Source organism: Euprymna scolopes, chromosome 41 (genome assembly GCF_053919585.1).
Source record: "Euprymna scolopes isolate OS-2025 chromosome 41, ASM5391958v1, whole genome shotgun sequence".
Classification (NCBI taxonomy): domain Eukaryota; kingdom Metazoa; phylum Mollusca; class Cephalopoda; order Sepiida; family Sepiolidae; genus Euprymna; species Euprymna scolopes.
The window spans coordinates 19,207,052-19,221,550 of NC_136522.1; the positions used below are offsets into that span (position 1 = coordinate 19,207,052).

A 14,499-nucleotide genomic window follows, 5' to 3' on the forward strand; every position below is an offset into this window, starting at 1 on the left:
ATTGACAGACTGATAGACAACAGATGGAGAGGACCTATATAAAATGTCACAGTATGGAATGTCACCCCCCCCCCTAGGACCACCAAGAGAGATCAGCTATAAAGAAATGAGATTAAAAAACCATTAAAAATAAAAAAGACATTAAAAGAATATTAAAAGGGGAAAAAAAACATTAAATAAAAATGACATTAAGAAAATTTTGACATTAAAATAAGACATTAAAATAGACATTAAAAAATGGCCATTACATTCCACAGATCAGTAAGGCCATAACAATTAGCTGTTAATAGCTGTGGTAGAGAGTGGGAGGTGAAAATAGAGAACCCGGGAGGGGGGGATTTTTACAAAAACAAAAATTCCTAGTTTCTGGCAAAAAAAAAAAATCTAGATATTGGCTGTTAGCAAAATGATAACTACCACAGGGACAGCCAATAGTGGAATATGCTTAGGGTGAAGGACAAGAGACAGCAGTCTTAGCTTAAATTGAGAGTCGAGATTTATTTAGGGATTTATTTAGAGACATAAGCAACAAGACCCTAACAACACACACACATCCAATGTCTGCATTGTCTTTATTATGTAAACTGAGAACCATGGCTTAATGCTTGGCGACCACAAGTACATAACTAATTAAACAAAAATGATGAAGAATCACAGCATATGTGTTTGGACAAAGGCTGTCAGCTAAAGGTGCAGTACAGTTGGAAACAATTATAAATTTGAGTATGCACCTAAGAATACTATTCAAATGCAAGCATGACCCCCCCCCCATACCATTTCAAACATGGGCGTAATAGGCCAAAGAAAATGCCCTTTCAAACATGGGTGCGACAGGCCAAAGACAATGCCCTTTCAAACACATGGGCGTGACAGGGCAAAGACAATGCTCTTTCAAACATGGGTGCGACAGACCAAAGACAATGCTCTTTCAAACATGGGTGCGACAGACCAAAGACAATGCTCTTTTAAATATGGGAATGATAGACTAAAACAAAATGCTCTTTCAACCAAGATTCTCTTACAAAGATCCTTGAACAATTAAATTAAACGTTTGGTTTTCTTTAAATTTTTTTTTACAAAGGAATAACCACTTATCAAGGACTGGAGGCAACTTGAGGATAAGGGTTAATTGACAACAGTCAAAAATATATCGTAATTGTCACATATTTGGCCCAAATTACATCACCAGAATGAAATCCTTTGTCTGATTCATACATTTTAGAATCGGAGTCAGTTTCTTCATCAGTGAAGTCCTCAACCCCAGGATCATCAACTCGTTCTCTCCTTCCCACTTCAATGTTGGAGAAATCATCCATAGAATCAAGTGTTGGCACACTGCCAAAGCAATCTAAGACAGAGTACATCAAGTGCATGTTAATTTTGATGCTTGCAAAAAAAAAAAAAAAAAAAAAAAAAAAAAAAAATAAATAAAAACAAACAAAAAAGACTACGTTAGGGTTTGTGTTCCTTGGTAGAAGCGCTGGTTGAGTTTGATTAAAATAAATATTTATTATATACGTTTGAAGCCAAAACAACGCATTATTACAAAATAAACATTTTGTTTGAAATATGGCATAATGGCCTACTTCACAAGATTTCCAGCTACGGTATCACTGGAAATGTTTTCTCAATCATTAAATCATTTCTCTCTGATAGGTTCATAAGAGTAGTGGTTGATGGGCAGAAATCAGAGGCCCACAGTATTAATGCTGGAGTCCCCCACGGGTCCATCCTGGGCCCAACTCTCTTCCTGATCTACATCAATGATCTCCCAAAACACATAATTCATTCGTTGACATCTATGCTGATGACATGACCATCTATGGCAACACATCAAAGGCCGTAAATGACAAAGTTCTCTCTAATTCTCTCTCCTCTGATCTTGAGCATGTGGTACAGTGGGGGAAGAGGTGGCTGGTCACTTTCAATGCATCCAAAACCAAGCTTCTATCTTTACATCATCAACACTGATCCCCATCTGGCATCAATTGAAATGGATGGCTCTCTTCTTGGGGAGGCTCCATGTTTTGACAAGATTCTGGGTTTGACCTTTACTCCTGATCTGAAATGGAACACATACATCAGGTCTGTTGCCAAGGACACTGGGAAAATGGTGGGATCCTTCTACTGCTCCAGAAGATATCTCACTACTGATGCAATTCTCTACCTATATAAAAGCCAGGTACACCCAAGGATGGAGTACTGCTGCCACATCTGGGCAGGAGCTGCTAAAAACAGCCTATCTTGCCTTGACAGAGTACAAAATAGACTTTGTGGTTTAGTGGGGGATGCCCTTTTCTCTTCCCTGCAGCCTCTCTCCCACAGAAGAGACGTTGCGAGCCTGTCTTTGTTTTATCATTATTCCCATGGCAAGTGCTCGTCTGAGCTCCAATCTCTCGCCCCCCCTCCCCCTCACCAATCTTTCACAAGAAACACCAGTCTGGCTGAAACTATTGTCAATAATTTTCCCCACTCTTTATCTGTGCCTAAATCCAAACGTAGATTCCATGAGCAGAGCTTCTTTCTCAGAAGTTCACGACTGTGGAACTCTCTTCCATTTGCCTGTTTCCCACCTGACTACAACTTGGATGTCTTCAAGTCCAACATAAACAAATTCCTGACAAACTGCCCTCTTAAGTAAGACACACTATCAAATCTCCAATACTAATGATTATTACAATACTATCTCATTGATTACTGTACATGCAATAACCCTTATCCCGGAGTGGCCTCCAGGCCTTGATAAGTGGTGACCCCCATGTAAAAAAAAATTATAAATATATTTCAAAGATACACTTCATCAGTATGTCTTTTCTTTTTTTTCAACAACAAACGGACTTCTGATTCTATGCACCAATAACATAGAAAAAGAAAAGAAAGACATACTGATGATGAAGTGTATCTTCGAAATATATTTAGAAATTTCAATACAAATTTCAAACATAATAAATATATTTATTTTGTAATAATGCGTTGTTTTGGTTTCAAACTAATACATATTTATTTTATTAAAAAAAAAAAAAAAAAAAAAAAAAAAAAAAAGCAATTGAGGTTTTTCATACTATGCATTGATTGTATTCCTGGAAGAGGAATTGCTGACTGGTCATTAACAGCAATCCTCTTAAATAAAGAAAATTTTCCTGTAGATATAATATCAACATGGTTGGCACAGCGAATTTGATCTGGGTACTTAACTCAAATTTACATATGTTAAAGCCTAAAACTGCACTGTTCATTTTCACCAAGATTTGATGTCCTCTGAGGACTTTGGGGGTTAAATGGGAGGAGGGGTGAGGCAAATGCTGAACTTAGTCATTGTTTTTTATGCCTCGTTCACTGTACACTCATGGGGGACCATGCATGGTTCACTTGTTATGTCATGAGATTGCCAGCATATGAATAAAAACAGAAGCTATTATTTTTTTTTCCTTTTTTCTTGTTGCATGCCACCGGACACTACAAGCTGCACAAAATCAGGTTTGTACCAATTTTTAAGGCAATTAATCACCTAATCACTGCCACACTACGAACTGCATTTTCTATGGAAGTATTCAAATATAGGATTGGAATGCAAGTTGTTGGTCACTGTTGGAATTCAAGGCTGAGCTTCTTTTGACAGTGATATTTGAAACTCTGTAGTGAAGGTATGACACAAACATTGGGTTTGGTTGGTTGAAATGTCGAAAATGGAAACATTTTGATAAGGCTGGGTGGAAGAGAAAAGGGGTGGAGTGAGGAGATGGAGTCTGAAAGAGAAAAAGATAGAGAGACGGATAAAAGAAGATAGAATGTTTAATAGAAATATGTTATGTAATATGTATGAAATATGTTATATAATAGACTAGGAGAGTTACTCAGCAATGCTGAGTAACTCTCCTAGTCTATTATATAAAGGAAAGTTGTCTGTGTGTATATGTATAACTAAAAGTAAAAAACTATTAAACAAAAGCCTACAAAGTATATTCTTGATCAGTGTTGCAGAAAATGAATAATATCTAAAATTTATTTAAAAAAAAAAAAAAAAAAAACCTGCCTGGAGGGGGGTGGGCATTGTCCGGTCGTAAAATATGCTTGAATATAACATTTTAATTTATCCAGATTTTGTATATATTATTATAGAGCCAATTCCTATCGATTATTTCCTATTATATTGTACCCAATATATAGTCGTAATTTAAAAAAAAAAAAAAAAAAAATGAATTGGATGCCATCGGCTAGAATCGAAGCCAAAACCGCAAAGTTTATTGTGTTACAGCTTGAGATGTTACCATATGAGCCATCATCAGTTGGATGAGAAATAGGTAGAAAATAAACTAACATTAACATACAAATATGTTTGTGCATGCGTAAAAGTTTTAATTTCTTTTAAATTTGACCTCATAGCAACTATTTTAACTGGTTAAAGACTCATAAAAAAAGATCCACAAAAAATGCAATCATTTGATACGCCTCACTCTGCTCTGCAACCTTCTGTATCGGAGGAGATACAGTTTGAACAAGCCGAGCATGCAGGGTTCTCCTTCATGAGTGAAAAATTTAGTTGCACCATGACTAATGCTTATGCAAAATTAAAATAATAATAATAAAAAAAAATTAAAGGAGTTGTTATTGAGAAAAGTGTGAACAAACGAACGGACAAATGATTTGGGGGTAAGTTTACCCCTATAATGGCCTCTAAGGGGGTAACCAGAGTTATCCCGGAAAATCAGTTCTGGCAAAAATTTACTTTCACCCTGACTAATGTTTGTGCAAAATATTTTTAAAAATCCAAGGCGTGATTATTGAGAAAAGTGCAAGCAAACAAACAGACAAAGGGGAGTGAATTACTAGCTTCTTTGTTGAGGCGGAGAACCAAAAACTGGAGACAGACAAATATACTAAATTTTATAAATGAGACTATTCGTTCAACTGACTCAGATTTTATTAGGACTTAGTTTTTCAGTAATTTCATTTACTAAAGAGAAGTTAACTAAACTTTTTTATCCAGGAGTTAATTCTCTTATGCCGACTAATTCCTTAAGAAATCTACATAAAGGAGAGTTATGTGCGTGTGTGTATCCAAATAGAGAGGAATGGGCCAGGCAAAGGATGAAGAGGTTGGGAGAGAAATGGATAAAGAGAGGTAGAGAGAGAGAAGTTTTAATAGAAATAAGTCAGCAATAAAAGTAAACAACGTAAAATCCTTTCTGCTTTGAGTCGTTATTTGTGATCTAACTTTTGAAAAATAATTCTAGAAATACGAGACAACTTCACAAACAAGTGTTGATTTTTAGTTTTATGTAAAGTGGTATTTTCAATGAAGATAATGACATCCTAACACATAACCATGGAAAGGAACACCATGCACAACATACTATCGCCCCCCCCCCCCAGTACAATCAAAAGGATGAACAGGAGATTACGGAGGGAGAAAGCAAGAAAGATTGAAATATGTATAAAGAGAGGTAGAGAGATAGAAGTTTTAATAGAAATATATCATTTTTGCCCTGGGCAACAATGGGTAGCCCTTTCAGTCAGCAATAATGTGATAAAATTTTCCAAAAATTCTAGAAATGCGAGACAAATGCACAAACAAGTGCTGATTTTTAGTTTTACGCCAAGAGGCATTTTCAATGAAGATAATGGCATCCTAACACATAACCATGGAAAGCAACATCATGCACAACAGACTATCGCCCCCCCCCCTAGTACAGTCAAAAGGATGGAAATATTTTTTTTTTTTCATTTTTTAAAATAATTTTTAAATTCACTTACCATCAATGATCAAGTCGTTTGGGTGCACCATGGGTAAGAGTTGCTGCATGGGGATGAAAACCTCTTCTCCACTGTCAGTACTACCAAGGTACACGGTACTAGATTGCGTGATAGAACCATAGTAATTGGCCTGCATTTTGCCAGTCTTTGTGTGCCACTGCATGGCATGTTTATTCGCAAGGATCGAGGCTATCAAGGTGGACCCATTGTTTCCGCCCATGCCGACAAGCATCAAACCAAGCCGAGGTAGCTTCGTCTGAGTTTGAAATGTATATTCAGTAGATAACTGCAAAGAGAAAATAACCTTCGATTAAAAAGGTGTCTTGCCAACATTGACCCTCTTCATGGAATTAAGGTTTCCTTGTTGACCTCAAAACATGTACAAAAAAAAAAAAAAAAAAAAAGAATCTAAAACATTAGTATTAGTGCACCTGTCATATATCACGGCCTGCGTTAAGTCTTGAGAGATAATGATACTTTTTATAAGGGTAGCTGCACAGGTAATTGTGAAGCAAGTGTTGTGCAATTCTAACGACACCTCTCCTGATTTAGTATGGCTTGATTCCAGTGGCAGAGAGAAGTCTAGGATGACTGAAAATAGTGCAGAGATAAGCGGAGATCACATATAGCACCTTGTATTCCCAAATAGTCACCCGTTTAGTACTGACCAAGCATAGCATTGTTTAATTTCAGTGATCTAACGGGAGCCGCTATGTCAACGCGATAATGCTGTATACCTATGATGTATGATGCGGGCTAAGGTCCTGGTCATATTTTGTGACAAAATTTGGTAATTTTGAACGGTCATGATATATCCTTTATTATACACTAGCCTGGGTGCCTGGCGTTGCCTGGGTGTTTGGAGGTGTGTGTTGAGAAAAAGAAAAAAAAAAAAATGTGGTGGTAGGCAGGCAGACTTGAAATTGTACCGTGAAGGAGGAAAAGAATGTGGGAAAAAAAAAAAAAAAAAAAAAAAAAGATGTCTTTGCCGTTGCATCCATCAAACTGGAAGTGGCGAAGGTTTAAATTAAAGCTAGTCAATCAAAAGGAGCAGATGACTTTCGAAAATATCAGTGAAAAAAGTGACCCCTCTTTGTAGAAAAGTGCTTAGTTGAGGGTGAAGGAATTGATGTTTTTAGCCAATTTTTTCGATATTTGTCGTTGAAAGGGTCGAGCTTCAAAATGATGCAGATATCAGTCGCCTTTGTCAAAAGTTTTAGGCAGACATGCAAACATACATACATTTAAAGACAGGTGAGATGTATATTAGAAATGTTTCTGGACCCAAATTTAATGGAGAATTAAAATGTTGACATCCCGGTATAAAATAAAGTCCTAAAAGTTGAATATTTTAGGTATTTCGAAGGTACTTTGTAAATGGTGACAATTTTGAAAGGTCATGAACCAAAATTGAATGGCGAATTCAAAATTCAAATACATGCAAAATAATGTCCTGAAGTTGAATATTTTAGCTATTTTGAAGAAAATCATTTAGCACACAAGACAAAACAAGAAAACAAACAAAATAATTGGTTTCAACATCAGAACATTTCTCATTTCTTCAATCCAAAACTGCTTTATTGTATCTGACATACATGTCAACAATAACAAATAACCTTTTTTTCATCAACATGGTTCCGTGGGAGATGGTCAATGAAATGCCCTTGGACAAGGCTGTGTTTATTCTCGACGTGCCAGAACACATGCCTTGAATAATTTGTTCTTAAGTTCAATAGGAATGTCACTGGGTGAAGCGACCTTTGCTGGATACCATATCTTCTCATATTTGGCCCAAATTACATCACCAGAATGAAATCCCTTGTCTGATTCATACATTTCAGAATCAGAGTCAGTTTCTTCATCAGTGAAGTCCTCAACCCCAGGGTCATCAAATCGATCTCTCCTTTCCACTTCAATCTTGGATAGATCATTTGAAGCAATCTAATCAAACCACAGACAGAGTACATCAAATGCATGTCAATTTTGATGCTTGCAAAAAATAAAAAAATAAAACGTTAGGGCTGTGTTCCTTGATAGAAGCGTTGATTGAGTTTGACTAAAATAAATATGTATTATATACGTTTGAAGCCAAAACAATGCATTACAAAATAAACATTTTGTTTGAAATTTATAAATATATTTCGAAGATACATTTCATCATCAGTATGTCTATCTTTCTTTTTTTTTTTTCAACAACAAACGGACTTCTACTGATTCTATGCACCAATAACAACATGGCAAAAAAAGAAAAGAAAAAAGAAAGACATACTGATGATGAAGTGTATCTTCAAAATATATTTAGAAATTTCAAACAAAAATCAATATCTGAGTTAGGGTTTGTGTTCCTTGATAGAAACGCTGGTTAAGTTTGAATAAAATAAATACATATTAGATATGTTTGAAGCCAAAACGCATTATTACAAAATAAACATATTTATTTTGTTTGAAATTTATATTGAAATTTATAAATATATTTTGAAGATACACTTCATCATCAATATGTCTTTCTTTTTTTTTTTTTTGCAACAACAAACGGACTTCTGATTCTATGCTCCAGCAACATTAAAAAAAGGAAAAAGAAAAAAAAAGGAAAAGAAAAAAAAAAGGAAAAGAAAAAAAAAAGGAAAAGAAAAAAAAAAGGAAAAGAAAAAAAAAAGGAAAAGAAAAAAAAAGGAAAAGAAAAAAAAAGGAAAAGAAAAAAAAAGGAAAAGAAAAAAAAAGGAAAAGAAAAGAAAAGGAAAAGAAAAAAAAAAAGGAAAAGAAAAGAAAAGGAAAAGAAAAGAAAAGGAAAAGAAAAGAAAAGGAAAAGAAAAAAAAGGAAAAGAAAAAAAAGGAAAAGAAAAAAAAGGAAAAGAAAAAAAAAGGAAAAGAAAAAAAAAGGAAAAGAAAAAAAAAGGAAAAGAAAAAAAAAGGAAAAGAAAAAAAAAGGAAAAGAAAAAAAAAGGAAAAGAAAAAAAAAGGAAAAGAAAAAAAAAGGAAAAGAAAAAAAAAAGGAAAAGAAAAAAAAAAGGAAAAGAAAAAAAAAAGGAAAAGAAAAAAAAAAGGAAAAGAAAAAAAAAAGGAAAAGAAAAAAAAAAGGAAAAGAAAAAAAAGGAAAAGAAAAAAAAGGCAAAGAAAAAAAAAAGGAAAAGAAAAAAAAAGGCAAAGAAAAAAAAGGCAAAGAAAAAAAAAGGCAAAGAAAAAAAAAGGCAAAGAAAAAAAAGGCAAAGAAAAAAAAAGGCAAAGAAAAAAAAGGAAAAGAAAAAAAAAGGCAAAGAAAAAAAGGCAAAGAAAAAAAGGCAAAGAAAAAAAGGCAAAGAAAAAAAGGCAAAGAAAAAAAGGCAAAGAAAAAAAGGCAAAGAAAAAAAGGCAAAGAAAAAAAGGCAAAGAAAAAAAGGCAAAGAAAAAAAGGCAAAGAAAAAAGGCAAAGAAAAAAAGGCAAAGAAAAAAAGGCAAAGAAAAAAAGGAAAGAAAAAAAGGAAAGAAAAAAAGGAAAGAAAAAAAAGAAAGAAAAAAAGGGAAAAAAGGGAAAGAAAAAAGGGAAAGAAAAGGGAAAGAAAAAAGGGAAAGAAAAGGGAAAGAAAAAAGAAAAAAGAAAGAAAAAAGAAAGAAAAAAGAAAGAAAAAAGAAAAAAAGAAAGAAAAAAAGAAAGAAAAAAGAAAAAAAAAGAAAAAAGAAAGAAAGAAAAAAGAAAAAAAAAGAAAAAAGAAAGAAAGATAAAAGAAAAAAAGAAAGAAAAAAGAAAAAAAGAAAGGAGAAAGGAAAGAAAAAGACATACTGATGATGAAGCGTATCTTTGAAATATATTTATAAATTTCAATATAGATTTCAAAGAAAATAAATATCTGTTTATTTTGTAATAATGCATTGTTTTGGCTTCAAACTAATACATATTTATTTTATTTAAAAATAAAAACGACAAAAAAAAACAAAAAAAAAACAATTGAGGTTTTTCATGCTGTGCATTGATTGTATTCCTGGAAGAGGAATTGCTGACTGGTCATTAACAGCAATCCTCTTAATGGAAGACAATTTTCCTGTAGATATAATATCAACATGGTTGGCACAGCGAATTTGCTTTGGGTGCTTAAACAAGAGCAAAATAAATGCATACTTGATAAGGGATCCAATAGTATTGGATGTATTTTCACTATCGTGTGCCTCAAAATACTCCTACAATGTGCTATCCAGATCAAACACTGAGTTTGCTTTCCAACATTCTGCATTGATGAAGTGTGACCGAAAAAATATAATCCAAATTATACTGTTTATTCTTGATTTATTTGAGACACATCAACACTTAAGATAAGCACTAATTTCTTCGATGAACAAAAGTGACATCACAGGGCTCTACGGACAAATTTATCTTTAGTTAACCTTTGACAACTAAATATTTTCGTTTACTAGCCAAACCCACATGAGTTTTGGAATATGACATCATCGTTCTGTGACGAGTGTGTACATCATAAGATTTTTCTGTATATCTTCAAATAAGTGTAATTCTAAATATACAAAAAATTTTATGTTGATACTTAAAAGGTATAAACATTCTGATTTCTTCAGATGTTTTTTTAAACAGGCTTCGTTAAAAAAAAAAAAAAAAGAAAAGTACATTGTTCTATTAAACTGTTATTGTTCAAATAATTTAACTTTATTCATTAAAAAAAAAAAAAAAAAAAAAAAAAAAAAATGAAAATATATTTTTCACTCAGTAGTGAGCTTTGGAAAACTGCCAGTGAAAGAAATACAATCTCCAAAAGATAAGCCTTTCATTATTTCTAGTCGCCACTTTGAAAAATCACTCGCAAATGCGATTGTTTCACTCGCAATGTAGAGCCCTGCATGAATAAATAAAATGTTCAAATTAACAGCACATTTAGTGACAACTTTAATGTTAAAAAAAAGAGAGAGTAAATCAGGCGTCAGTTCCTTTTTATTTGTGACTTAGAAGCGTTGTGCTGGGAGTTTCGCATACATGGTCTGGAATAGATGCTGTACACTAATTAATGATTTAATATTTGCTTTTGAAACAATAGAAGGTCTACTATCAAGACCAAACACTGTGTCTTCTCTCGTACATTCTGCATTTGGGAAGCACAACCAAAAAAAATATAATCCAAATTATACTGTTCATTCTTGATTAATTTGTAGACAAACCAACACTTAAAATCTATCTATCTATATATATATATATATAAGTGAAAGTGTCTGTGTGCATTTCCCTATGTAATAACTGTCAATTTTACGCCTACAGATTCGAAATTTGATATACAGCATACTGGAATTTGGGAAAAATCGATGGGATTGGTTTTCGGACAGAAATTTGGCGATTAAGGGGTCAAAGTTCAACGATTTGACCCTTGAGAACTCTACCAAACTCCTCCTACAATTTTGGGTCTAAACACGTGAAATTTTAGATATAGGTTCCTCGGACATGGATCTAACTTAACTTTATTTGAGCCCAAAAGAATAAATGTTAAGGTCAAAAAAGGAGTCAAAGTTAAAAAAAAAAATTGACCTCTGCAGTTTCTTCCAAATTACTCCGACAATTTCTGGTCTAAATATTTGAAATTTTACATAAAGGGTATTCAAAGATAGGGCAAGCTTTTTCATCGGTTTGGGTCGAAAATTTTTGGTTACCAATATATAAATGTATGTATGTATATCTGTATGTCTGCCTAAAACTTTCAATAGAGGCGACAGATTTTACCAAGATCAGTATCGTTTTGAAGTTCGACCTTTCATACGACAAATATCGAAAAATTGGCTAAAAACATTAATATCTTCCCCTTCAACTAGGCACTTTTCTACAGGGGGGGGTCACTTTTTTTGCCGATATTTATGAACGTTATCCTCTCCTTTAGATTGTCTAGCCTTAATTTTAAAAAATGTCACTTCCGGTTTGGTGGTGGTCGTAACAGCATAGATGTTAGGTTTTTACCCCGTTCTTTTCCTCCTTCGCGTTACAGGTTCGAGCCTGCCTTCCTACTTTCACATTTTTTTTTTTTTTTCTTTTATTTAACAGACACATCCAAACACCCGGGCAACGCCGGGCTGAAATGCTAGTATATCAATAAAAGTGAAATTGTCTGTTTGTGTCTGTACATTTCCCTACCAAACTACTCTGTCAATTTTCAATCTTACAGACTAGAGATTTGTGAAAAAAATTTTTTTAATCTGTTTTCAGACAGAAATTTGGCTGTCAAGGGATCAAAGTTCAATGATTTGACATTTGAAAACTCTACCAAACTCCTCCGCCAATTTTAGGTCTAAACACTTGAAATTTTACATGTAGGTTACTTGGACATGGATCAAACTTTTTAAATTTAATTTGAGCCCACATCAATAAATGTTAAGGGGTCAAAATTGGGGTTAAAGTAAAAAAAAAAAAAAAAAAATGACCTCTGCAGTCTCTACCAAATTACTAGGCCAATTTTTGGTCTAAACATTTAATATTTTACATAAAGTGTATTCAGACATGGGGCAAGCTTTTTAATCAGTTTTTGGTTGAAAATTTGGCTGTCAAGGGGTCAAAGTTAAAAAGATTTGACCTCTGCGGTCTCTAGCAAACTATTCAGCCAATTTTGGGTCTAAACATTTGAAATTTTACATAAAGGGTATTCAGATATGCAGCAAGCTTTTAATCTATTTTTGGGCAAAAATTTATTTGCCAACAAGTTGAAAGAGTTGACCTTTGCAGACTCTACTAAACTCCTCCACCAATTTTGTATCTAAATACTTGAAATTTTAGATGTAGGCTACCTGGACAAACTTTTTAATATATATATATATATGCACATAAAGTTACGAACAGTACATAGGGCCTCAGCAAAGCTGGGCTGAACTGCTAGTAAGCACTAATTTCTTCAATGAATGAAAATGCCATGAACAAAATAAAATGTTCAAAATGTATGCAAATTTATTTACTGGCTGTTTACAGAGTTCAATAATGCCAGAACATTTGGTAGTAGGCGTTGGAGATTCATTCAGAATGATAAAGTTTTCTCTTTTTTGAGCAAACCTGTATTATTAGCATTAGTCTTACTATCATTATTATGCTATAATTCAAGGCCAGAAAAAAAAATATATATGAAGCTATTCCTTATATTAATGGGCAACTTTTTGTATATTTTAGATTTTTAGTTAAAGGCTTAAAAAAAAAAAAAAAAAAAAAAAAAAAAAAGAACTAAGAAAATAAAAGGAAAAAAAGGATTTTTTTTTTTTTTTTACATTTTCACCATAATTCTTTTGCACAAAAAATTAAATAAAAAAAAGCTTGAGCAAACCTGTATTACTAGCATTATTCTTATTGTTATTATGTTATAATTCAATGTCAGAAAAAATATGAATATAAAATAAAAAAATAAAATAAAGGGAAAGAAAAAAGGAGAAAAAAATAAAAAGAAAGAGAAAAAAAGAGAAAAAAAAAGAGAAAAAAAAAGAGAAAAAAAAAGAGAAAAAGAAAAAAATAGAAGAGAAAAAAGAAAAGAGAAAAAGAAAAAAAGAGAAAAAAGAAAAGAGAAAAAGAAAAGAGAAAAAAAGAGAGAAAAAAAGAGAAAAAAAGAGAAGAGAAAAAAAGAGAAGAGAAAAAAAATAAAAAATAGAGAAAAAAGAGAAGAGAAAAAAAGAGAAAAAAAGAGAAGAGAAAGGAGAAATAAGAGAAGAGAAAAAAGGAGAAATAAGAGAAGAGAAAAAAGAGAAAAAAGAGAAGAGAAAAAAGAGAAAAAAGAGAAGAGAAAAAAGAAAAGAGAAGAGAAAAAAGAGAAGAGAAAAAAAAGAAAAAAGAGAAGAGAAAAAAGAGAAGAGAAAAAAAAGAGAAAAAAAGGAGAAATAAGAAAAAAAAAGGAGAAAAAAAAGAGAAAAAAGGAGAAAAAAGAGAAGAGAAAAAAGGAGAAAAAAAAGAGAAAAAAGGAGAAAAAAGAGAAGAGGAAAAAGGAGAAAAAAGGAGAAAAAAGAGAAAAAAAAGGAGAAAAGAGGAGAAAAAAAAGAGAAAAAAGAGAAGAGAAAAAAGAAAAAAAAGAGAAAAAAGGAGAAGAGAGAGAAAAAGAGAAAAAGGAGAAAAAAGAGAGAAAAAGAGAAAAAGGAGAAAAAAGAGACAAAAAGAGAAAAAAGTTAAAAAGAGTAAAGTGAAAAGTGATAAGGGAAAGGAAAAAGAGAAATGAGAGAAAGGAAAAAGAGAAAAGAGAGAAAGGAAAAAGAGAAAAGAGAGAAAGGAAAAAGAGAAGAGAAAGGAAAAAGAGAAAAGAGAGAAAGGAAAAATAGAAAAGAGAGAAAGGAAAAAGAGAAAAGAGAGAAAGGAAAAAGAGAAAAGAGAGAAGGGAAAAAGGGAAGAAAAAGGGAAGGAAAAGAAAAAAGAGAAAGGAAAAGAAAAAAGAGAAAGGAAAAGAAAAAAGAGAAAGGAAAAGAAAAAAGAGCAAGGAAAAGAAAAAAGAGAAAGGAAAAGAAAAAGAAAAAAGAGCAAGGAAAAGGGAAAGAAAAAAGAGAAAGGAAAAGGGAAAGAAAAAAAAGAGAAAGGAAAAGGGAAAGAAAAAAAAGAGAAAGGAAAAGGGAAAGAAAAAAGAGAAAGAAAAAGAAAGGGAAAGAAAAAAGAGAAAGGAAAAGAAAGGGAAAGAAAAAAGAGAAAGGAAAAGAAAGGGAAAGAAAAAGAGAAAGGAAAAGAAAGGGAAAGAAAAAAGAGAAAGGAAAAGAAAGGGAAAGAAAAAAGAGAAAGGAAAAGAAAGGGAAAGAAAAAAGAGAAAGAAAAAAGAAAGGGAAAGAAAAAAGAGA

At 32.6% G+C, this 14,499-nt stretch overlaps 1 protein-coding gene across 2 annotated transcripts in view; it reads right to left on the reverse strand.

Annotated features, from left to right (window-relative positions):
• The window catches only part of LOC145266384 (inositol-3-phosphate synthase-like), a 94,869-nt gene that overhangs the window by 20,100 nt on the left and 60,270 nt on the right, over positions 1-14,499 (reverse strand). For both annotated transcript variants that reach the window (XM_080122017.1, XM_080122016.1), the window contains exon 3: positions 5,755-6,040. In XM_080122017.1, coding sequence (XP_079978143.1) covers positions 5,755-6,040 — 286 coding nt within the window. The remainder of the gene's footprint in view (positions 1-5,754; positions 6,041-14,499) is intronic.